At 43.6% G+C, this 25,081-nt stretch overlaps 1 protein-coding gene across 1 annotated transcript in view; it reads left to right on the top strand.

The window, feature by feature from the left end:
* The window catches only part of col14a1a (collagen, type XIV, alpha 1a), a 237,202-nt gene that overhangs the window by 87,059 nt on the left and 125,062 nt on the right, over positions 1-25,081 (top strand). Inside the window, exons 19-23 of the mRNA XM_038995206.1 lie at positions 1,929-2,071; positions 6,752-6,884; positions 13,252-13,374; positions 16,899-17,048; positions 24,900-25,016. Coding sequence (XP_038851134.1) covers positions 1,929-2,071; positions 6,752-6,884; positions 13,252-13,374; positions 16,899-17,048; positions 24,900-25,016 — 666 coding nt within the window. The remainder of the gene's footprint in view (positions 1-1,928; positions 2,072-6,751; positions 6,885-13,251; positions 13,375-16,898; positions 17,049-24,899; positions 25,017-25,081) is intronic.

The following is a 25,081-nucleotide window of genomic DNA, read 5'->3' as shown; positions in this document are numbered from 1 at the left end:
GATTTACTACTTTTAAACTATTGTCGTATTTCTCAGGTCTGAAGTCATTTATACTCTTGTACCTGGGTTATGTCTTATAGCTAGAGCTCAGAGTTATTCCTGGTGGACATTTAGTCTCTTCTACCTGGGTTATGTCTTATAGCTAGAGCTCAGAGTTATTCCTGCTGGACATTTAGTCTCTTCTACCTGGGTTATGTCTTATAGCTAGAGCTCAGAGTTATTCCTGCTGGACATTTAGTCTCTTCTACCTGGGTTATGTCTTATAGCTAGAGCTCAGAGTTATTCCTGGTGGACATTTAGTCTCTTCTACCTGGGTTATGTCTTATAGCTAGAGCTCAGAGTTATTCCTGCTGGACATTTAGTCTCTTCTACCTGGGTTATGTCTTATAGCTAGAGCTCAGAGTTATTCCTGCTGGACATTTAGTCTCTTCTACCTGGGTTATATCTTATATATAGGGCTCAGAGTTATTCCTGGTGGACATTTAGTCTCTTCTACCTGGGTTATGTCTTATATCTAGGGCTCAGAGTTATTCCTGGTGGACATTTAGTCTCTTCTACCTGGGTTATATCTTATATCTAGGACTCAGAGTTATTCCTGGTGGACATTTAGTCTCTTCTACCTGGGTTATGTCTTATATCTAGGACTCAGAGTTATTCCTGGTGGACATTTAGTCTCTTCTACCTGGGTTATATCTTATATCTAGGGCTCAGTTATTCCTGCTGGACATTTAGTCTCTACTACCTAGGTTATATCTCATAGCTAGTGCTCAGAGTTATTCCTGGTGGACATTTAGTCTCTTCTACCTGGGTTATGTCTTATATCTAGGGCTCAGAGTTATTCCTGGTGGACATTTAGTCTCTTCTACCTGGGTTATGTCTTATATCTAGGGCTCAGAGTTATTCCTGCTGGACATTTAGTCTCTTCTACCTGGGTTATGTCTTATATCTAGGGCTCAGAGTTATTCCTGCTGGACATTTAGTCTCTTCTACCTGGGTTATGTCTTATAGCTAGGGCTCAGATTTATTCCTGCTGGACATTTAGTCTCTTCTACCTGGGTTATATCTCATAGCTAGTGCTCAGAGTTATTCCTGGTGGACATTTAGTCTCTTCTACCTGGGTTATATCTTATATCTAGGACTCAGAGTTATTCCTGGTGGACATTTAGTCTCTTCTACCAGGGTTATATCTTATATCTAGGACTCAGAGTTATTCCTGGTGGAAATTTAGTCTCTTCTACCTGGGTTATGTCTTATATCTAGGGCTCAGAGTTATTCCTGCTGGACATTTAGTCTCTTCTACCTGGGTTATGTCTTATATCTAGGGCTCAGAGTTATTCCTGCTGGACATTTAGTCTCTTCTACCTGGGTTATGTCTTATATCTAGCGCTCAGAGTTATTCCTGGTGGACATTTAGTCTCTTCTACCTGGGTTATGTCTTATATCTAGGGCTCAGAGTTATTCCTGGTGGACATTTAGTCTCTTCTACCTGGGTTATGTCTTATATCTAGGGCTCAGAGTTATTCCTGCTGGACATTTAGTCTCTTCTACCTGGGTTATGTCTTATATCTAGGGCTCAGAGTTATTCCTGGTCAGGTAATGTGGTCAGGAAAACATCCATCCCTAAGAGTGGTATCTCTTCGGCAGGGGTTGCTTTGCTTTGGTTTTAGAAGGACTTGTTACTTGATCACGCTGGTGTAAAATGACAGACTAATCCTGGTTTACAAAGATGTGATTATTGACTGCATTGTGTTGTTAAAGTACATGGTGCTGAATATCATGATTGTGATTGCATATGTTGATGATGAGTCATTTCATGTTGTGTGAACTCAATCAGGTCTGTTGTCCAAGCTGTTATCGGCTAACTGGCCTGGTCAAAGGGATTCAATAAGTCAATACATTAATATCTCTGTGTTATCTGTCCCCTCCAGTGGTGCGTCAGGCGGTGAGAGGCCTGCAGGTCCAGGAGGAGACCACCTACAGCCTGGAGGTGTCATGGCAGCTGGAGGATCCTAAGGTGGACCAGTACAGAGTCACCTACGTCAGCCTCACAGGAGACCGCAACGAGGAGTCAGTGAGTTTGGAGCTGGTTTAGAGGCAGAGACCGGCTATTTCTGAACAAGAGTTTACTTGCAGTGATCATGATATGTGGTGTACTGATTTTACGTCACTCCTTATTCTCACTGGTCACACCGTCCTGCACCTTAGCAGCCGTGTCGTTGGTTGTACGCTAGCTTGTCAGTGAGTATAGAGAGAACTCACAGAGTTACCAGACGTCTTAATGTCCGGATGGTTTCACATCCCTTTGGGAATATGGCCAAAGATGGGCAGACATAGACTGTACGTGGAGTGTATCACAGAGGGGAAGTTCAGAGGTCATTTTCCTATGCGTGTGTTGTAGGTAGATCACTCTGTGTGACTCAGCTCTGATCAGAAACCAAGCATCTTACTTTGATGGTTTGGCACCACACAGTGAAAATCATCTCAGGGAGGTTTCATCCTGATGAAAGGACACGTTCTGTAGCTGGACCCATCCAGGGGTTAAATCCTGATGACAGGACAAGTTCTGTAGCTGTACCCATCCAGGGGTTAAATCCTGATGACAGGACAAGTTCTGTAGCTGGACCCATCCAGGGGTTAAATCCTGATGACAGGACAAGTTCTGTAGCTGTACCCATCCAGGGGTTAAATCCTGATGACAGGACAAGTTCTGTAGCTGGACCCATCCAGGGGTTAAATCCTGATGACAGGACAAGTTCTGTAGCTGTACCCATCCAGGGGTTAAATCCTGATGACAGGACAAGTTCTGTAGCTGTACCCATCCAGGGGTTAAATCCTGATGACAGGACAAGTTCTGTAGCTGTACCCATCCAGGGGTTAAATCCTGATGACAGGACAAGTTCTGTAGCTGTACCCATCCAGGGGTTAAATCCTGATGACAGGACAAGTTCTGTAGCTGTACCCATCCAGGGGTTAAATCCTGATGACAGGACAAGTTCTGTAGCTGGACCCATCCAGGGGTTAAATCCTGATGACAGGACAAGTTCTGTAGCTGTACCCATCCAGGAGTTAAATCCTGATGACAGGACAAGTTCTGTAGCTGTACCCATCCAGGGGTTAAATCCTGATGTAAATGTGTAATTACTGTTGAGCATGTCTAATTTGTGTATCAGTGGAATTAACTGGCTGACACAGTCACAATGCTGTTTGAAAGGAACCAGATAAATTATTACCCATGCTCCTTTGGGCTCTCTGGAACCTAATGAAAGTCTTTGATTATTTGATCATGGTGGCTTAGTCACTTAACTAATTCCTGTAAGGCACAGAAATTGAGACAGATGTCGATCCACTGATTAGTTTGACATACTGCATGGATTCATACTATCTATCTACACTCTTAGAGAAAAGGGTACTTCTGCTGTGCACATAGGATAACCCTTTTCGGTTCCAGGTAGAACCCTCTGTAGAAAGGGTTCTACTTGGAGTCAAAAGGGTTCTACCTGGAACCAAAAGGGTTCTACCTATGGGGACATCAGAAGAACCCTTTAAGGTTCTAGTTAGCATGTTTTTATCTAGAAGTGTATTGTCATACTTGCTGAAAAGACACATCCAATCTGAAATCTGGTTGACAAACTTGTGGAACTCATTGTTGTCCTTTCAGTTGTCCTGTTTTATTGATCATAAGGGTTGCCGATTAACAACAGATACGTTTGGAATGTAAATCCTGGGTTTGAACTGGTCTTCAGACAAAGCATTGACAACTTAACCCTTCTCTGTTATGTATATGCCCTTCACAAAAAAAGGTTATTTGTAGACAATAGATAGAATGGATAGATAATGAGGGGGTGGTAGACTGATAGAAACAATTGACTGGTACATAGGGAAGCATATGTGTGGAGACAACGAAGAACGGGATGGCAGCCTAGCGGTTGAGAGCATGGGCCAGTAACCGAAAGGTCACTGGTTCAAATCCCGGAGCCATCTAGGTGAAAAATCTGTCGATGTGCCCTTGAACAAGGCACTTCTACACCTGCATTGCTTGCTGTTTGGGGTTTTAGGCTGGGTTTCTGTACAGCACTTTGAGATATCAGCTGATGTAAGAAGGGCTATATAAATACATTTGATTTGATTTGATTTGACTTAACCCACATTGCTCCTGTAAGTCGCTCTGGATAAGAATGTCTGATAGATGAGTAAAATGTAGGTAGCTTTGCCAAAGTCTTCTTCACCTAGTATGTAAGATAGCCTTCATCTGACTGGAGTTTTATATCTCCCAGCTCAAATTCAATAGAATCACACCATTTTATTATCCAGTGAGTTCAATAGAATCACACCATTTTATTATCCAGTGAGTTCAATAGAATCACACAATTTTTTTATCCAGTGAGTTCACACCATTTTAGAATCACACCATTTTATTATCCAGTGTGTTCAATAGAATCACACCATTTTATTATCCAGTGAGTTCAATAGAATAACACCATTTTATTATCCTGTGTGTTCAATAGAATCACACCATTTTATTCTCCAGTGTGTTCAATAGAATCACACCATTTTATTATCCAGTGAGTTCAATAGAATAACACCATTTTATTATCCAGTGTGTTCAATAGAACCACACCATTTTATTATCCAGTGTGTTCAATAGAATCACACCATTTTATTATCCAGTGTGTTCAATAGAATCACACTATTTTATTATCCAGTGTGTTCAATAGAATCACACCATTTTATTCTCCAGTGTGTTCAATAGAATCACACTATTTTATTATCCAGTGTGTTCAATAGAATCACACCATTTTATTCTCCAGTGTGTTCAACAGAATCACACCATTTTATTATCCAGTGTGTTCAATAAAATCACACCATTTTATTCTCCGGTGTGTTCAATAGAATCACACCATTTTATTCTCCAGTGTGTTCAATAGAATCACACCATTTTATTCTCCAGTGTGTTCAATAGAATCACAGTGTGTTGACTCATTTGTACGATGAGAAAAAGTATTAGTTTGGAGCCCCTTCCACCTCTCTGCCACAACCTCCACAGAGCCCTTGGGGCCAAGGGACTCTACAGTGATGCAGCGCTTAAACCCTCTATCTATTCTTTCTCCTTCACTCGTATTTTAATTTCCACCTGGGACCTTGGCGTCTCCCTGGCTCCTGCTGTGTTGGGGACGGAGCAACGTGGAAGAACTTCCATTATCTTTTCAACAAGCATTTGGGTCACTGAGGAACGAATGGAACACACTGGCTGCACCCCATACAGCACCCTATTCCCTATATAGGGCCCTAGGGCTCTGGCCTAAAGTAGTGCACTATTAGGGAATAGGGTGTCATTTGGGACACACATAGAGAGAATTTTTTTATTTTTCTGAAGAATCCCAATTACCCCACAGACTGAAGTAGAGACCTGTGAGGACATGCTCCTTAGAGAGAACAGTTGGGACTTTCAGATCGTTTAGTTTTGGGCTGAGTCAAGCTAACTCCCCCTGGCAAGTCTGTTTCAGCACCACGTGTCTATTGGACAGCTCCGCTAATCAGAGTTGTTGTGCAGGAGTCAGGACAGTCCAGCTCTGGTGTGGGGTCTGACAGGGCAGGAGATGGGATGGAGGATAGGGATGGGGGTTGGGTTTAGCCTCTCACTCCTCTGCATGTGAGGATATGGCTTCTTAGAGAGGACATTTAGGAACGTTCACTTTGGGCTCGACCAACTACTTGGCAGTTCCCATTTAAACACCACATGCCTGGTGGACAGTGCATTTCCAGGGTATGGGGCTTGACACTTCACAAGATGGGATAACAAAGAAAAGGCCCAGAACGACCAGGGAAGATGGATCACAGAGGACTTGTAAATAGTTTATACGGTGAGGCTGTCATACAAGATCTAATTCCAAGTAATGATACTAAAATGTTATTCATTTTACATAGTTGTACTTTCTCAGGGAACGTTTTACCATTTCAACTTTTTTTTTTTGGTAACATCCTTTGGGAACTTATTTTTATATCATATTTTTAACTGTGGTCTAAGAGTCTAATGAGCGACCAGAACAGCGTGATACAACTAATCTGCTCATGATTATGCAGAGAGGTAATATCAGGCAAACTTTGTTTATGTCCCAAATGGAACCCTATTCCCTATATAGTGCACTATTTTAGGAACAGGAACCCTATGGTCCCTGGTCAAAAGTAGTGCACTAAATAGGGAATAGGGTGCGATTTGGGATTTTCATAGATGTTAATCCTTCTTGTCATTACCAACATATCAGGTTTAACTGTCTTGTCATTGAGGCCAATTTTGTTAATGAGAAAAAAATGGAAGAATAGAGCAGTGAAAATGTTTGGAAAGAACTTCAAACCACGTATCAGCCTCATACCCAAAGCCAAGTATCAGTTCAGCCACTGGCCACTGTGGGAACTGGCCAATCAACAGGCTAGATGAGACGTTACGATATGTTTGATTAATGATGTGTCGGTAGCAGTGAAATATGACACACTTGGAGGTCAGATATATTTCTGAGGAGAAACCCTCAGGCTTATGCTCTCGCACGCACACACGCACGCACGCACGCACGCACGCACGCACGCACGCACGCACACACACACACACACACACACACACACACACACACACACACACACACACACACACACACACACACACACACACACACACACACACACACACACACACACACACACACACACACACTCTCTCTCTCTCTGTGTAACACTATGTATAATCTCTACCCGCCAGGTCCTGGTGCCTGGGCAGCAGACCACAGTCCTTCTCCAGCCTCTGCTGTCTGACACAGAGCACAAGGTGACGGTCACCCCAGTCTACACAGATGGACAGGACGGCATCAGTGTGTCTTCTGTGGGCAGAACATGTGAGTACAGCCTTGTGGATGGTTCTATGAAGCTGGTCTTGTAGCTAGTGTGATGACTGGGGTTTAGACCTGGCTCTATTGTGTGGGGTGTATGGTAAATGTTACGATGCAATTAAAGTTCTATATTGATCACTAGTCACCTATTTCTATATAAACATCAAAACTATGAAATATCACATATGGAATCATGTAGTAACCAAAAAAGTGTTAAACAAATCAAAATATATTTTTGTATTTGAGATTCTTCAAAGTGGCCACCCTTTGCCTTGATGACAGCTTTGCACACTCTTGGCATTCTCTTAACCAGCTTCATGAGGTAGTCACCTGGAATGCATTTCAATTAACAGGAGTGCCTTGTTAAAAGTGAATTTGTGGAATTTGTTTCCTTCTTGATGCATTTGAGCCAATCATTTGTGTTGTGGCATACAGAAGATAGCCCTATTTGGTAAAAGACCAAGTCCACACTATGGCAAGAACAACTCAAATAAGCAAAGAGAAACGACAGTCCATCAATACTTTAAGACTTGAGGGTCAGTCAATCCGACAAATGTCAAGAACTTTGAAAGTTTCTTCAAGTGCAATTGCAAAAACCATCAAGCGCTACGATGAAACTGGCTCTCATGAGGACCACCACAGGAAAGGAAGACCCAGAGTTACCTCTGCTTCAGAGGAAAAGTTCATTGGAGTTACCAGCCTCAAAGTTTTAAGTAACAGACACATCTGTGGCGGTCCTCATGAGAGCCAGTTTCATCATAGCGCGTGATGGTTTTTGCTACTGCACTTGAATAAACTTTCAAAGTTCTTGACATTTTCCGTATTGACTGACCTTCATGTCTTAAAGTAATGATGGACTGTCGTTTCTCTTTGCTTATTTGAGCTGTTCTTGCCATAATATGGACTTGGTCTTTTACCAAATAGGGCTAACTTCTGTATGCCACCTTTACCTTGTCACAACACAACTGATTGGCTCAAATGCATAAAGAAGGTAGGAAATTCCACAAATGAACTTTTAACAAGGCACACCTGTTAATTAAAATGCATTCCAGGTGACTACCTCATGATGCTGGTTGTCACGCACCGTAGTTATCTATGTTGTCTTTATTATTTTGGTTAGGTCAGGGTGTGACTAGGGTGGGTATGCTAGTTTTGTATTGTCTAGGGTTTTTTGTAAGTCTAGGGGTTTTAGCAGGTCTAGGTATTTGTAAGTCTATGGTGGCCTGATTATGGTTCCCAATCAGAGGCAGCTGTTTATCGTTGTCTCTGATTGGGGACCATATTTAGGTAGCCATTTTCCCTTGGGTATTTGTGGGTTCTTGTCAATGTGTAGTTGCCTGTTCAGCACTCATTTGTATAGCTTCACGGTTAGTTTAGTTATTTTGTTAGTTTTGTTCAGTGTTCATTCTTATTAATAAATAAGAATGTACGCATACCACGCTGCGCCTTGGTCTCCTCCCTATGACGGCCGTGACACTGGTTGAGAGAATGCCAAGAGTGTGCAAAGCTGTCATCAAGGCAAAGGGTGGCCACTTTGAAGAAAGTCAAATGTTTTGGTTACTACATGAATCCACGTGTTATTTCATAGTTGTGATGTCTTTACTATTATTCTACAATGTAGAAAATAGTAAAACCAATGAAAACCCTTGGATGAGTAGATGTGTTCAAACTTTTGACTGGTACTGTTTATATATATATATGTGTGTGTGTGTGTGTGTGTGTGTGTGTGTGTGTGTGTGTGTGTGTGTGTGTGTGTGTGTGTGTGTGTGTGTGTGTGTGTGTGTGTGTGTGTGTATATACATGACTATTTTATTTTGCTACAGCAAATACAGTGTCTTATAAGCCCATGTGGGCGGGGCATCCTGAAGATGCATGACTCCATGTGGGCAGGGCATCCTGAAGATGCATGACTCCATGTGGGCGGGGCATCCTGAAGATGCATGACTCCATGTGGGCGGGACATCCTGAAGATGCATGACTCCATGTGGGCGGGACATCCTGATGATGCATGACTCCATGTGGGCGGGACATCCTGATGCTGCATGACTCCATGTGGGCGGGGCATCCTGAAGATGCATGACTCCATGTGGGCGGGGCATCCTGATGATGCATGACTCCATGTGGGCGGGGCATCCTGATGATGCATGACTCCATGTGGGCGGGGCATCCTGAAGATGCATGACTCCATGTGGGCGGGGCATCCTGATGATGCATGACTCCATGTGGGCGGGGCATCCTGATGATGCATGACTCCATGTGGGCGGGGCATCCTGAAGATGCATGACTCCATGTGGGCGGGGCATCCTGAAGATGCATGACTCCATGTGGGCGGGACATCCTGATGATGCATGACTCCATGTGGGTGGGACATCCTGAAGATGCATGACTCCATGTGGGCGGGGCATCCTGAAGATGCATGACTCCATGTGGGCGGGGCATCCTGAAGATGCATGACTCCATGTGGGCGGGGCATCCTGAAGATGCATGACTCCATGTGGGCGGGGCATCCTGAAGATGCATGACACTGTAGTAAAATAAATCAAATCAAAATCAAATCGTAGGCATTTGGTTGAGGAGGGTTATCCATCTAGATACCAATCACACTAAGTTCACTGCATCACCTCTCATTAGGTTGAGGAGGGTTATCCATCTAGATACCAATCACACTAAGTTCACTGCATCACCTCTCATTAGGTTGAGGAGGGTTATCCATCTAGATACCAATCACACTAAGTTCACTGCATCACCTCTCATTAGGTTGAGGAGGGTTATCCATCTAGATACCAATCACACTAAGTTCACTGAGCCACCTCTCATTAGGTTGAGGAGGGTTATCCATCTAGATACCAATCACACTAAGTTCACTGAGCCACCTCTCATTAGGTTGAGGAGGGTTATCCATCTAGATACCAATCACACTAAGTTCACTGAGCCACCTCTCATTAGGTTGAGGAGGGTTATCCATCTAGATACCAATCACACTAAGTTCACTGAGCCTCCTCTCATTAGGTTGAGGAGGGTTATCCATCTAGATACCAATCACACTAAGTTCACTGAGCCACCTCTCATTAGGTTGATGAGGGTTATCCATCTAGATACCAATCACACTAAGTTCACTGAGCCACCTCTCATTAGGTTGAGGAGGGTTATCCATCTAGATACCAATCACACTAAGTTCACTGAGCCACCTCTCATTAGGTTGAGGAGGGTTATCCATCTAGATACCAATCACACTAAGTTCACTGAGCCACCTCTCATTAGGTTGAGGAGGGTTATCCATCTAGATACCAATCACACTAAGTTCACTGAGCCACCTCTCATTAGGTTGAGGAGGGTTATCCATCTAGATACCAATCACACTAAGTTCACTGAGCCACCTCTCATTAGGTTGAGGAGGGTTATCCATCTAGATACCAATCACACTAAGTTCACTGAGCCACCTCTCATTAGGTTGAGGAGGGTTATCCATCTAGATACCAATCACACTAAGTTCACTGCATCACCTCTCATTAGGTTGAGGAGGGTTATCCATCTAGATACCAATCACACTAAGTTCACTGAATCACCTCTCATTAGGTTGAGGAGGGTTATCCATCTAGATACCAATCACACTAAGTTCACTGAGCCACCTCTCATTAGGTTGAGGAGGGTTATCCATCTAGATCCTAATCACACTAAGTTCACTGAATCACCTCTCATTAGGTTGAGGAGGGTTATCCATCTAGATACCAATCACACTAAGTTCACTGCATCACCTCTCATTAGGTTGAGGAGGGTTATCCATCTAGATACCAATCACACTAAGTTCACTGAGCCTCCTCTCATTAGGTTGAGGAGGGTTATCCATCTAGATCCCAATCACACTAAGTTCACTGAATCACCTCTCATTAGGTTGAGGAGGGTTATCCATCTAGATACCAATCACACTAAGTTCACTGAATCACCTCTCATTAGGTTGAGGAGGGTTATCCATCTAGATACCAATCACACTAAGTTCACTGAGCCACCTCTCATTAGGTTGAGGAGGGTTATCCATCTAGATACCAATCACACTAAGTTCACTGCATCACCTCTCATTAGGTTGAGGAGGGTTATCCATCTAGATCCCAATCACACTAAGTTCACTGAGCCTCCTCTCATTAGGTTGAGGAGGGTTATCCATCTAGATCCCAATCACACTAAGTTCACTGAACCACCTCTCATTAGGTTGAGGAGGGTTATCCATCTAGATCCCAATCACACTAAGTTCACTGAGCCACCTCTCATTAGGTTGAGGAGGGTTATCCATCTAGATACCAATCACACTAAGTTCACTGAATCACCTCTGTTAGACTAGTTACAGCAGGTGGTAAATGTACCCAGTGTGTCGGTTCCCTGTCGTCACCCTCTGAGGACGGTGTAAACGGACAGCCAGCAATTATTGATCATGTCCATTAATAAGCTTAATGAAAGCCATTCATAGTCACACAGTCATTCTGTTCTCAGTCACGAGCCACTAAAACACTTCCTCATGCTGTAATTGATTATATACACTCAGCTCAACATCATTGTCTGAATGATTAAACACTCTACCAATAGCAAGCTGGTGATGCATCCAAAACGGTATCCTATTCACTACATCAGTCATACTCAACAGGTGGACCGCGGGCCGGATCCGGATACAGAACGGGGTCAGTACTGACCGCGGCCACCGACTAAAAATAAAGAAATAAAAATGTTGGTTGGGGTTCGACTCCTCGTATCATTATGAACACAAGACATGGAAAATGTGTAGAAATGCAGGAAGTTAGCTTTAAAACTGCTCCATTTCCCCTTCGCTCCATGGAAAATGTGTAGAAATGTAGGAAGTTAGCTTTAAAACTGCTCCATTTCCCCTTCGCTCCATGGAAAATGTGTAGAAATGCAGGAAGTTAGTTTTAAAACTGCTCCATTTCCCCTTCGCTCCATGGAAAATGTGTAGAAATGCAGGAAGTTAGCTTTAAAACTGCTCCATTTCCCCTTCGCTCCATGGAAAATGTGTAGAATTGTAGGAAGCTAGCTTTAAAACTGCTCCATTTCCCCTTCGCTCCATGGAAAATGTGTAGAAATGCAGGAAGTTAGTTTTAAAACTGCTCCATTTCCCCTTCGCTCCATGGAAAATGTGTAGAAATGCAGGAAGTTAGCTTTAAAACTGCTCCATTTCCCCTTCGCTCCATGGAAAATGTGTAGAAATGCAGGAAGTTAGCTTTAAAACTGCTCCATTTCCCCTTCGCTCCATGGAAAATGTGTAGAAATGCAGGAAGTTAGTTTTAAAACTGCTCCATTTCCCCTTCGCTCCATGGAAAATGTGTAGAAATGCAGGAAGTTAGCTTTAAAACTGCTACATTTCCCCTTCGCTCCATGGAAAATGTGTAGAAATGCAGGAAGTTAGTTTTAAAACTGCTCCATTTCCCCTTCGCTCCATGGAAAATGTGTAGAAATGCAGGAAGTTAGCTTTAAAACTGCTCCATTTCCCCTTCGCTCCATGGAAAATGTGTAGAAATGCAGGAAGTTAGCTTTAAAACTGCTGCATTTCCCCTTCGCTCCATGGAAAATGTGTAGAAATGCAGGAAGTTAGCTTTAAAACTGCTCCATTTCCCCTTCGCTCCATGGCATAATGTGTAGAAATGCAGGAAATTAGTTTTAAAACTGCAATGTTTTCTCTCTGCCAACAAGAAGGGTGTGAACAGTGTGAACTGTTTAGGGTTGCATGGGTTGCGAGGTGGGGGGTTTGTTACTACGCTGATAAATGACAATATCCATCCGGATCTTTGTCACCTAAGAAATCTGTGTGACAGGACCGTCTCAAGTTGTAGTTGTGTACCGCTGCACGGCCCATAAGGCTCAGACCAAAAGTAGTGCAGTCTACAGGGATAGGGGTGCTTTTCCAGACTAGGATTGTCTCCTCTTTAACATTTAAATGAAAATGCCACAGTAACTATAAGTCCAATATGTTTTTAAAGTAGAGAGCAGAGAGAGTACAGTCCCTTTGGCTTTGGCGAGCTTGTATTCCAAATGAAACCCCAAACCTTGTAAAAACACAATCGTTCATAAATCACACATACATGTGACTTGAATAACTCTCAATGTTTTGGATGGATGGAATCTGTGGTTTGCATATTGGTGCAGTACCATAACAATTGACTGCAGCCTAACAGTGTACCGTAAACCACAGTGTATAAGTGACAGTTTCTCTACCAATCTTTTTGAACCGTATATTCACACCATTTTACCGTAAACCACAGTGTATAAGTGACAGTTTCTCTACCAATCTTTTTGAACCGTATATTCACACCATTTTACCGTAAACCACAGTGTATAAGTGACAGTTTCTCTACTACTCTTGTTTTGTCAGTGCCCCTCTCGGCGCCTAGCAACCTGAGGGTGTCTGAGGAGTGGTTCAGCCGCTTCCGCATCACCTGGGACACGCCTCCTTCTCCCACCTTGGGCTTCAGGGTAGTCTACCAACCCACCTCTGGTACGTACACACCTGTTACAATACACACCTGTAACACTACAGACCTGTTACACTACAGACCTGTTACAATACAGACCTGTTACAATACAGACCTGTTACAATACACACCTGTTACAATACACACCTGTTACAATACACACCTGTTACAATACACACCTGTTACACTACAGACCTGTTACAATACACACCTGTTACAATACACACCTGTTACAATACACACCTGTTACAATACACACATGTTACAATGCAGACCTGTTACAATACTCACCTGTTACAATACACACCTGTTACAATACACACCTGTTACAATACACACCTGTTACAATACACACCTGTTACAATACTCACCTGTTACAATACAGACCTGTCTCATTCTGTCTACCGTCTCAGACTGTCTTTTAAACACCATTATTCCGTCTACCATCTCAGACTGTCTTTTAAACACCATTATTCTGTCTACCGTCCCAGACAGTCTTTTAAACACCATTATTCCGTCTACCGTCCCAGACAGTCTTTTAAACACCATTATTCTGTCTACCGTCCCAGACAGTCTTTTAAACACCATTATTCCGTCTACCATCTCAGACTGTCTTTTAAACACCATTATTCTGTCTACCGTCCCAGACAGTCTTTTAAACACCATTATTCAGTCTACCGTCCCAGACAGTCTTTTAAACACCATTATTCCGTCTACCATCTCAGACTGTCTTTTAAACACCATTATTCTGTCTACCGTCTCAGACTGTCTTTTAAACACCATTATTCCGTCTACCGTCTCAGACAGTCTTTTAAACACCATTATTCTGTCTACCGTCTCCCGGGTGGCGCAGTGGTCTAGGGCACTGCATCGCAGTGCTAGCTGCGCCACCAGAGTCTCTGGGTTCGCTCCCAGGCTGGGCTGGGTTCGCGCCCAGGCTCTGTCGCAGCCGGCCGCAACCGGGAGGTCCGTGGGGCGACGCACAATTGGCATAGCGTCGTTAGGGAGGGTTTGGCCGGTAGGGATATCCTTGTCTCAGTATGTAAAATGTAATAAAATGTATGCACTCTACTGTAAGTCGCTCTGGATAAGAGCGTCTGCTAAATGACTAAAATGTAAATGTAAAATGTACCGTCTCAGTCTTTTCCATTGTAAACAGAAGGCCTGATGTGGGTGTAACACAGCGTGTGGGGAAATATCCCTCATCTTTGTTTCCTACATGGAGAAACTACATGAGAACAGAAAGAAGAAAGAGTCTGTGGTTGTGTTCCAAATAGAAACCTGGTCCCTATATAGTGCACTACTTTTGACCAGAGCCCTATGGGGACCCTATTCCCTAATAGTCCACTACTTTTGACCAGAGCCCTATGGGGACCCTATTCCCTATATAGTCCACTACTTTTGACCAGAGCCCTATGGGGACCCTATTCCCTATATAGTCCACTACTTTTGACCAGAGCCCTATGGGGACCCTATTCCCTATATAGTCCACTACTTTTGACCAGAGCCCTATGGGGACCCTATTCCCTATTATAGTGCACTACTTTTGACAAGGATCCAAAGGGCTCCGGTCAAAAGTAGTGCACTACATAGGGGATTGGTTTCCATTTGGGTTGCATCCTGTGACTGTGTGAGCCTCTGCTTTCTATTAGAAGCTCTTTAAACTGCCCTGTGGTCGAGAGAAATGGGTTCCTCCACCTAGATTTAATGCCCTGCCCTGTGGTCGAGAGAAATGGGTCCTCCACCTAGATTTAATAGCCTGCCCTGTGGTCCAGAGAAATGGGTCCTCCACCTAGATGTAATACCCTGCCATGTGGTCCAGAGAAATGGATCCTCCACCTAGATGTAATGCCCTGCCTTGTGGTCCAGAGAAATGGGTCCTCCACCTAGATGTAATGCCCTGTGTTCCAGAGAAATGGGTCCTTCACCTAGATTTAATGCCCTGTGTTCCAGAGAAATGGGTCCTTCACCTAGATTTAATAGCCTGCCCTGTGGTCCAGAGAAATGGGTCCACCTAGATGTAATACCCTGCCCTGTGGTCCAGAGAAATGGGTCCTCCACCTAGATGTAATACCATGTCCTGTGGTCCAGAGAAATGGGTCCTCCACCTAGATTTAATACCCTGCCCTGTGGTCCAGAGAAATGGGTCCTCCACCTAGATTTAATGCCCTGCCCTGTGGTCCAGAGAAATGGGTCCTCCACCTAGATTTAATGCCCTGTCATGTGGTCCAGAGAAATGGGTCCTCCACCTAGATGTAATGCCCTGCCTTGTGGTCCAGAGAAATGGGTCCTCCACCTAGATGTAATGCCCTGCTTTGTGGTCCAGAGAAATGGGTCCTCAACCTAGATTTAATGCCCTGTGGTCCAGAGAAATGGGTTCTCCACCTCGATTTAATGCTCTGCCCTGTGGTCCAGAGAAATGGGTCCTCCACCTAGATGTAATACCCTGCCCTGTGGGCCAGAGAAATGGGTCCTCCACCTAGATTTAATGCTCTACCTTGTGGTCCAGAGAAATGGGTCCTCCACCTAGATTTAATAGCCTGCCCTGTGGTCCAGAGAAATGGGTCCTCCACCTAGATTTAATGCTCTACCTTGTGGTCCAGAGAAATGGGTCCTCCACCTAGATTTAATACCCTGCCATGTGGTCCAGAGAAATGGATCCTCCACCTAGATTTAATACCCTGCCATGTGGTCCAGAGAAATAGGTCCTCCACCTAGATTTAATACCCTGCCATGTGGTCCAGAGAAATGGGTTCCTCCACCTAGATTTAATAGCCTGCCCTGTGGTCCAGAGAAATGGGTCCTCCACCTAGATTTAATGCTCTACCTTGTGGTCCAGAGAAATGGGTCCTCCACCTAGATTTAATACCCTGCCCTGTGGTCCAGAGAAATGGGTCCTCCACCTAGATTTAATACCCTGCCATGTGGTCCAGAGAAATGGGTCCTCCACCTAGATTTAATACCCTGCCATGTGGTCCAGAGAAATAGGTCCTCCACCTAGATTTAATACCCTGCCATGTGGTCCAGAGAAATGGGTTCCTCCACCTAGATTTAATACCCTGCCATGTGGTCCAGAGAAATGGGTCCTCCACCTAGATTTAATACCCTGCCATGTGGTCCAGAGAAATGGGTCCTCCACCTAGATTTAATACCCTGCCATGTGGTCCAGAGAAATAGGTCCTCCACCTAGATTTAATACCCTGCCATGTGGTCCAGAGAAATGGGTTCCTCCACCTAGATTTAATACCCTGCCCTGTGGTCCAGAGAAATGGGTCCTCCACCTAGATTGAATGCCTTCTACAACAAGAGGAACAGGGGGCTCTGCCTCAGTCTGTTAGTGGAGAGGTGCTTACCCTCACTACAATACATGTTCTCTGCCCTTCTTCCCTTCCCTCTGCCAGCGCCTCATTGTCCGGAGATGCCCAAAAATACATTTGGTTGGAACTTTAGGTGCAACATGATACGTGCGTGTGTGTGTGTGTGTGTGTCTGTGTGTGTCTATGTGTGTCTGTGTGTGTTGCTGAGCCAGTCTCTGTGTTTCCTACAGTGCCGGGGTCAGCTCTGGAGACCTTTGTGGGAGACGACGTCAACACCATGCTGATCCTGAACCTGCAGAGTGACACTGAGTACACTGTGAAGGTCATCTCTTCCTACACCACGGGATCCAGCCAACCACTCCAGGGCACCGCCAAGACATGTAATATATTGCCTCTGTTGGTCAGGATGTGTGTCTGTGTGTGTGTGTGTGTTGCTGACCCTGTATGTGTGTTGCTGACCCTGTATGTGTGTTGCTGACCCTGTATGTGTGTGTGTGTGTTGCTGACCCTGTATGTGTGTATGTGTGTGTGTGTGTGTGTTGCTGACCCTGTATGTGTGTTTATGTCATCACCTCCTACACCACAGGATCCAGCGAACCCCCCACACCACCGATACATGTTAGGGCTGGTGAATGGTGTTCAGGTAGTTTAGGTAGACTCCTGTTGCAGTTCCAGTTCAAGACCACAACAAAGGGGACCTCAGGGTTCGGGGTCCATTTTGAATTGACTCTTTCAACTGCCAATACCAAACAGCCACTTTGGAGGACGTGTTAAATGTTTGTTCTCAAAGTGAAGTACACTACATGACTAAAAGTATGTGGACACCTGCTTGTCGAACATCTCATTCCAAAATCATGGACATTAATATGGAGTTGGTCCCCCCTTTTGCTGCTATAACAGCCTCGACTCTTCTGGGAAGGCTTTCCACTAGATGTTGGAACATTGCTGCTGGGACTTGCTTCCATTCAGCCACAAGAGCATTAGTAAGGTCGGGCACTGATGTAGGGCGATTAGGCCTGGCTCTCAGTCGGCCTAATTCATCCAAAAGGTGTTCAATGGGGTTAAGGTCAGGGCTCTGTGCAGGCCAGTCAAGTTCTTCCACACAGACCTCGACAAACCTCGCTTTGTGCATGGGGGCATTGTCATGCTGAAACAGGAAAGGGAAAGGAAAGGGCCACAAAGTTGGAAGCTCAGAATCATCTAGAATATAATGTATGTATGTAATGTATAATGTAATATGTAATGTATGCTGTAGCGTTAATATTTCCCTTCACTGGAACTAAGGGGCCCGAACCATGAAAAACAGCTCCAGACCATTATTGCTCCTCCACCAAACTTTACAGTTGGCACTATGCATTGGGGCAGGTTCACATACTTGTGTGTATATATGGCGGTGAGCTTTACACCACTCCAGCCGACGCTTGGCATTGCTCATGGGGATCTTAGGCTTGTGTTCGGCTGCTCGGCCATGAAAACCCATTTCATTAATAAGCTCCTGACGAACAGTTCTTGTGCTGACGTTGCTTCCAGAGGCAGTTTGGAACTCTGTAGTGAGTGTTGCAACCGAGGACAGATGATTTTTACGCACTACACGTTTCAGCACTCGGCGGTCCCGTTCTGTGAGCTTGTTTGGCCTACCACTTTGTGGCTGAGTCGTTGTTGTTCCTAGACGTTTCCACTTCACAATAACAGCACTTACAGTTGACCGGGGCAGCTCTAGCAGGGCAGAAATTTTACGAACTGACTTGTTGAAAAAGTGGCATCCTATGACGGTGTTACTTTGAAAGTCACTGAGCTCAGTAAAGCCATTCTACTGCCAATGTTTGTCTATGGAGATCGCATGGCCGTGTGCTGAATGTTATACACCTGTCAGCAACGGGTGTGGCTAAAATAGCCAAATCCACCTATTTGAAGGGGTGTCCACATACTTTTGTATGTGCAGTGTATGTCTGCTCCTCTGAACCAGTTTGTAAAGATACATGCTATTCATCCCCATAATGCAAAGCCCATGGAGACTAAGCTTTTAGGAAGCGTAATACATAGCTTTGTATTCTGTTTGCATTACATTATGCTGATAACATCAGATTCCCTTTGTTTGATGAAGAGGATTTCACCACCCTGACGGACAGCTGAGAATATCAATATTCAGACAGACAGTCGAGGAAATTTACACCCGTTTGCATATAAATGTGATATCAGCAGGTGCATCGTAAAGTAATACATGCTTTTTGGAGCTTTTCTCATCAAAAGTAAATAGATTGTCTTTTTCATAAAGTCCTTCTGGCTGTCGGCAGAGCGTCACATCAGCGTACTGCCGTGTGACTACCTGAGAAGAGCTGCGTACTCATCACCGTCCTGCCGTGTGACTACCTGAGAAGAGCTGCGTTCTCATCAGCGTCCTGCTGTGTGACTACCTGAGAAGAGCTGCGTTCTCATCAGTGTCCTGCTGTGTGACTACCTGAGAAGAGCTGCGTTCTCATCAGCGTCCTGCTGTGTGACTACCTGAGAAGAGCTGCGTTCTCATCAGCGTCCTGCTGTGTGACAACCTGAGAAGAGCTGCGTTCTCATCAGCGTCCTGCTGTGTGACTACCTGAGAAGAGCTGCGTTCTCATCAGCGTCCTGCTGTGTGACTACCTGAGAAGAGCTGCGTACTCATCAGCGTCCTGCTGTGTGACAACCTGAGAAGAGCTGCGTTCTCATCACCGTCCTGCTGTGTGACTACCTGAGAAGAGCTGCGTTCTCATCAGCGTCCTGCTGTGTGACTACCTGAGAAGAGCTGCGTTCTCATCAGCGTCCTGCTGTGTGACTACCTGAGAAGAGCTGCGTTCTCATCAGCGTCCTGCCGTGTGACTACCTGAGAAGAGCTGTGTTCTCATCAGCGTCCTGCTGTGTGACTACCTGAGAAGAGCTGTGTTCTCATCAGCGTCCTGCTGTGTGACTACCTGAGAAGAGCTGTGTTCTCATCAGCGTCCTGCTGTGTGACTACCTGAGAAGAGCTGCGTTCTCATCAGCGTCCTGCTGTGTGACTACCTGAGAAGAGCTGCGTTCTCATCAGCGTCCTGCTGTGTGACTACCTGAGAAGAGCTGCGTTCTCATCAGCGTCCTGCTGTGTGACTACCTGAGAAGAGCTGCGTTCTCATCAGCGTCCTGCTGTGTGACTACCTGAGAAGAGCTGGGTCCTCATCAGCGTCCTGCTGTGTGACTACCTGAGAAGAGCTGTGTTCTCATCAGCGTCCTGCTGTGTGACTACCTGAGAAGAGCTGTGTTCTCATCAGCGTCCTGCTGTGTGACTACCTGAGAAGAGCTGCGTTCTCATCAGCGTCCTGCTGTGTGACTACCTGAGAAGAGCTGCGTTCTCATCACCGTCCTGCTGTGTGACTACCTGAGAAGAGCTGCGTTCTCATCAGCGTCCTGCTGTGTGTCTACCTGAGAAGAGCTGCGTTCTCATCAGCGTCCTGCTGTGTGACTACCTGAGAAGAGCTGTGTTCTCATCAGCGTCCTGCTGTGTGACTACCTGAGAAGAGCTGCGTTCTCATCAGCGTCCTGCTGTGTGACTACCTGAGAAGAGCTGTGTACTCATCAGCGTCCTGCCGTGTGACTACCTGAGAAGAGCTGTGTTCTCATCCGCGTCCTGCCGTGTGACTACCTGAGAAGAGCTGAGTTCTCATCAGAGTACTGCTGTGTGACTACCTGAGAAGAGCTGCGTTCTCATCACCGTCCTGCCGTGTGACTACCTGAGAAGAGCTGAGTTCTCATCAGCGTCCTGCCGTGTGACTACCTGAGAAGAGCTGCGTTCTCATCAGCGTCCTGCCGTGTGACTACCTGAGAAGAGCTGCGTTCTCATCAGCGTCCTGCTGTGTGACTACCTGAGAAGAGCTGCGTACTCATCGGATCTCAGTCAGATGAGATTTTCCACAGACAGGAGACACACTGTGATATAATATCTCTTCTCAACTGGCAGAACCAGGACATACTGCCAATCCACTAGCCCCTCCATAATGGGAAGCTGCACCCATGAGCAATATATATATATATTATATATATATGTATGTATTTTCTTTATTTAACCTTTATTTAACTTAGCAAGTCAGTTAAAATAAGAACAAATTCTTATTTACAATGACGGCCTAGGACGGCCAAACCTGGACTAAGCTGGGCCAATTGTGAGCCACCCTATGGGACTCCCAATCATGGCCGGATGTGATACAGCCTGGATTCGAACCAGGGACTGTAGATGCAGTGCCTTAGAGCGCTGTGCCACTCGGGAGCCCAATATGTCTACAGCCGGATACATATTATACATGTACAATGAATGACTGAATGGCTGACTGAATTAATGAGTGGATGGATGAATGAATAAATGAATAATGCATGAATTGATATATACTGAGCATTAAATGTATGCAGCACATCTCTATGTGGCTATAAGTGGACCCCACCCCCCCCCCCCCCCACCCCCATCCGCCCCCCCACCACACCGCTGTACAAGGCAGCTATTCCATTATAGAGAGAGGAATTTAAGTCGTGACACAAATGACTTATGATGCGTTGCAGTCTCTCTTTCACCCCAAACACACTGTACAGTAGTTCATCTCCTCACGCTGGCTGTATAATTAGATCTGCATATGCACCACCAAGATTCCTATCAATATTTCATGCATTGTCAGTTTGACCTTTAAATAATTAAATGCACAAATAGCTCAATTTTACCTGACTCTTGTCTTCCATAGGTTTGTGCCCCTAGTGCGGCAGAGTGGCTGTCTGTCCATGCATACATACAGCTCATTAATAAGGGTCGTATAAGGAAGTTAAAGACTGCGTCACATACTTCAACCTATTCCTTATATATAGTGCTCCCATAGGACTCTGGTCTCAAACGGTTCCCTATTCCCTATATAGTGCTCCCATAGGACTCTGGTCTCAAACGGTTCCCTATTCCCTATATATAGTGCTCCCATAGGACTCTGGTCAAAAGTAGTGCACTCTATAGGGAATAGGATGATATTTAGGACAAATCCAAAGGCTGTCACATACATTATTCACAAGGAGGAAAGATAATCCACCTGTCATGTGTTTTCATGACTTTCCCTTTCGGGAAGATGGGTAACAAACTGTATAGATATAGTAGTTGTAGAATGTGAATACGATGTGTACGGGTAACAAACTGTATAGATATAGTAGTTGTAGAATGTGAATACGATGTGTACGGGTAACAAACTGTATAGATATAGTAGTTGTAGAATGTGAATACGATGTGTACGGGTAACAAACTGTATAGATATAGTAGTTGTAGAATGTGAATACGATGTGTACGGGTAACAAACTGTATAGATATAGTAGTTGTAGAATGTGAATACGATGTGTACGGGTAACAAACTGTATAGATATAGTAGTTGTAGAATGTGAATACGATGTGTACGGGTAACAAACTGTATAGATATAGTAGTTGTAGAATGTGAATACGATGTGTACGGGTAACAAACTGTATAGATATAGTAGTTGTAGAATGTGAATACGATGTGTACGGGTAACAAACTGTATAGATATAGTAGTTGTAGAATGTGAATACGATGTGTACGGGTAACAAACTGTATAGATATAGTAGTTGTAGAATGTGAATACGATGTGTACGGGTAACAAACTGAATAGATATAGTAGTTGTAGAATGTGAATACGATGTGTACGGGTAACAAACTGTATAGATATAGTAGTTGTAGAATGTGAATACGATGTGTACGGGTAACAAACTGTATAGATATAGTAGTTGTAGAATGTGAATACGATGTGTACGGGTAACAAACTGTATAGATATAGTAGTTGTAGAATGTGAATACGATGTGTACGGGTAACAAACTGTATAGATATAGTAGTTGTAGAATGTGAATACGATGTGTACGGGTAACAAACTGTATAGATATAGTAGTTGTAGAATGTGAATACGATGTGTACGGGTAACAAACTGTATAGATATAGTAGTTGTAGAATGTGAATACGATGTGTACGGGTAACAAACTGTATAGATATAGTAGTTGTAGAATGTGAATACGATGTGTACGGGTAACAAACTGTATAGATATAGTAGTTGTAGAATGTGAATACGATGTGTACGGGTAACAAACTGTATAGATATAGTAGTTGTAGAATGTGAATACGATGTGTACGGGTAACAAACTGAATAGATATAGTAGTTGTAGAATGTGAATACGATGTGTACGGGTAACAAACTGTATAGATATAGTAGTTGTAGAATGTGAATACGATGTGTACGGGTAACAAACTGTATAGATATAGTAGTTGTAGAATGTGAATACGATGTGTACGGGTAACAAACTGTATAGATATAGTAGTTGTAGAATGTGAATACGATGTGTACGGGTAACAAACTGTATAGATATAGTAGTTGTAGAATGTGAATACGATGTGTACGGGTAACAAACTGTATAGATATAGTAGTTGTAGAATGTGAATACGATGTGTACGGGTAACAAACTGTATAGATATAGTAGTTGTAGAATGTGAATACGATGTGTACGGGTAACAAACTGTATAGATATAGTAGTTGTAGAATGTGAATACGATGTGTACGGGATGTGTCTTAATCGGACAGCTGTGTCAGAGCTCTTTGATTTTATGGGTGTTACATGTTGTCGTTCTGTTCTAGAAATTCATATGTTACTGTGTCAGATCGTTTAGCTGTGTGATTCATTGACATTTGGTTGAAAAGTGTATCGTGTTTATCAGATGGAAACAACTTCTGCTCCTCTAAAATGAAACAATGAATAATAATTTTAAAAAGATGAGTTTGTTGTTGCAGCTTTTTGTTTTTCAAAAACATGTTTGTTGTTGTACGGAATAGAGAAGTTGCTCGAGACTGTTTACACTCTTTAAACTGTTTTACGGTTCCTAATAGCTTTCATAAAGATTGGGGAATAGATTTTAACTTATTGCTCTCTATCAAAACGTCATATACTATTTAATCACTAAGATGAATAGCCTTTCTTTTCTTTGATAACAAACGGGAGTTGGATCGGACTCAGGAGTCGGACGTTAGTTCATATGGATTCTTCCCATAAATCAGAATGTGTTTATTTGAGTGATGAAATGAATTCCGTAAAGACACACACGCCTACACAGCTAGGTCGATAGTGTTTCATTATGACACGTTATCAATACCATCAGCTTCCTGGTCTTTATCTGTCAATATCATCAGATAGGTTGATAGATTGCAATTCTCCGTCAGCTGTTGGCTTCAGTTCCTTCATGATGTTACTGTAGATAGTGATGTGGTGGGGTCATGATTGTGATCGGGATTGTGATTTGATGTGATTGTGATTTGATGTGATTGTGATTTGATAGTTATTTGATGTGATTGTTATTTGATAGTTATTTGATAGTGATTTGACGTGATTGTGATTTGATGTGATAGTTATTTGATGTGATAGTGATTTGATGTGATTTGATAGTGATTTAATGTGATAGTTATTTGATGTGATTTGATAGTGATTTGATGTGATTGTGATTTGATGTGATTGTGATTTGATAGTGATTTGAAGTGATTGTGATTTGATGTGATTGTGATTTGATAGTGATTTGATGTGATTGTGATTTGATAGTGATTTGAAGTGATAGTTATTTGATGTGATTGTGATTTGATAGTGATTTGAGGTGATTGTGATTTGATGTGATTGTGATTTGATAGTTATTTGATGTGATTGTTATTTGATAGTTATTTGATAGTGATTTGACGTGATTGTGATTTGATGTGATAGTTATTTGATGTGATAGTGATTTGATGTGATTTGATAGTGATTTGATGTGATAGTTATTTGATGTGATTTGATAGTGATTTGATGTGATTGTGATTTGATGTGATTGTGATTTGATAGTGATTTGAAGTGATAGTTATTTGATGTGATTGTGATTTGATAGTGATTTGAGGTGATTGTGATTTGATAGTGATTTGAGGTGATTGTGATTGTGATGTGATAGTGATTTGATTGTGATCGTGTGATGGTGATAGTGATGTGATGGTGATGTTCTTCTGTCATCGTGATTGTGTTTATAAAATCTCTCTCTCTCTCTCTCTCTCTCTCTCTCTCTCTCTCTCTCTCTCTCTCTCTCTCTCTCTCTCTCTCTCTCTCTCTCTCTCTCTCTCTCTCTCTCTCTCTCTCTCTCTCTCTCTCTCTCTCTCTCTCTCTCTCTCTCTCTCTCTCTCCCCCTCCCCCCCTCAGTGTACCTGGGCGTGACCAACCTGAACACCTACCAGGTGATGATGTCCAGTATGTGTGTCCAGTGGCAGCCCCATCGTCAGGCTGACCTCTACAGGGTGGTCATCGAGTCTCTGCTCAGTGAGTAACACTTCTCTTTTACCAACTCCATGTGTGTTTGACTAGGCCTTCTCATTCATGTTATA

This window comes from Salvelinus namaycush, chromosome 5, assembly GCF_016432855.1.
Source record: "Salvelinus namaycush isolate Seneca chromosome 5, SaNama_1.0, whole genome shotgun sequence".
In the NCBI taxonomy this organism is placed as follows: Eukaryota; Metazoa; Chordata; class Actinopteri; order Salmoniformes; family Salmonidae; genus Salvelinus; species Salvelinus namaycush.
The sequence above is the reverse complement of the archived record's forward strand: the minus strand, read 5'-3'. Positions and strand labels throughout refer to the sequence as shown.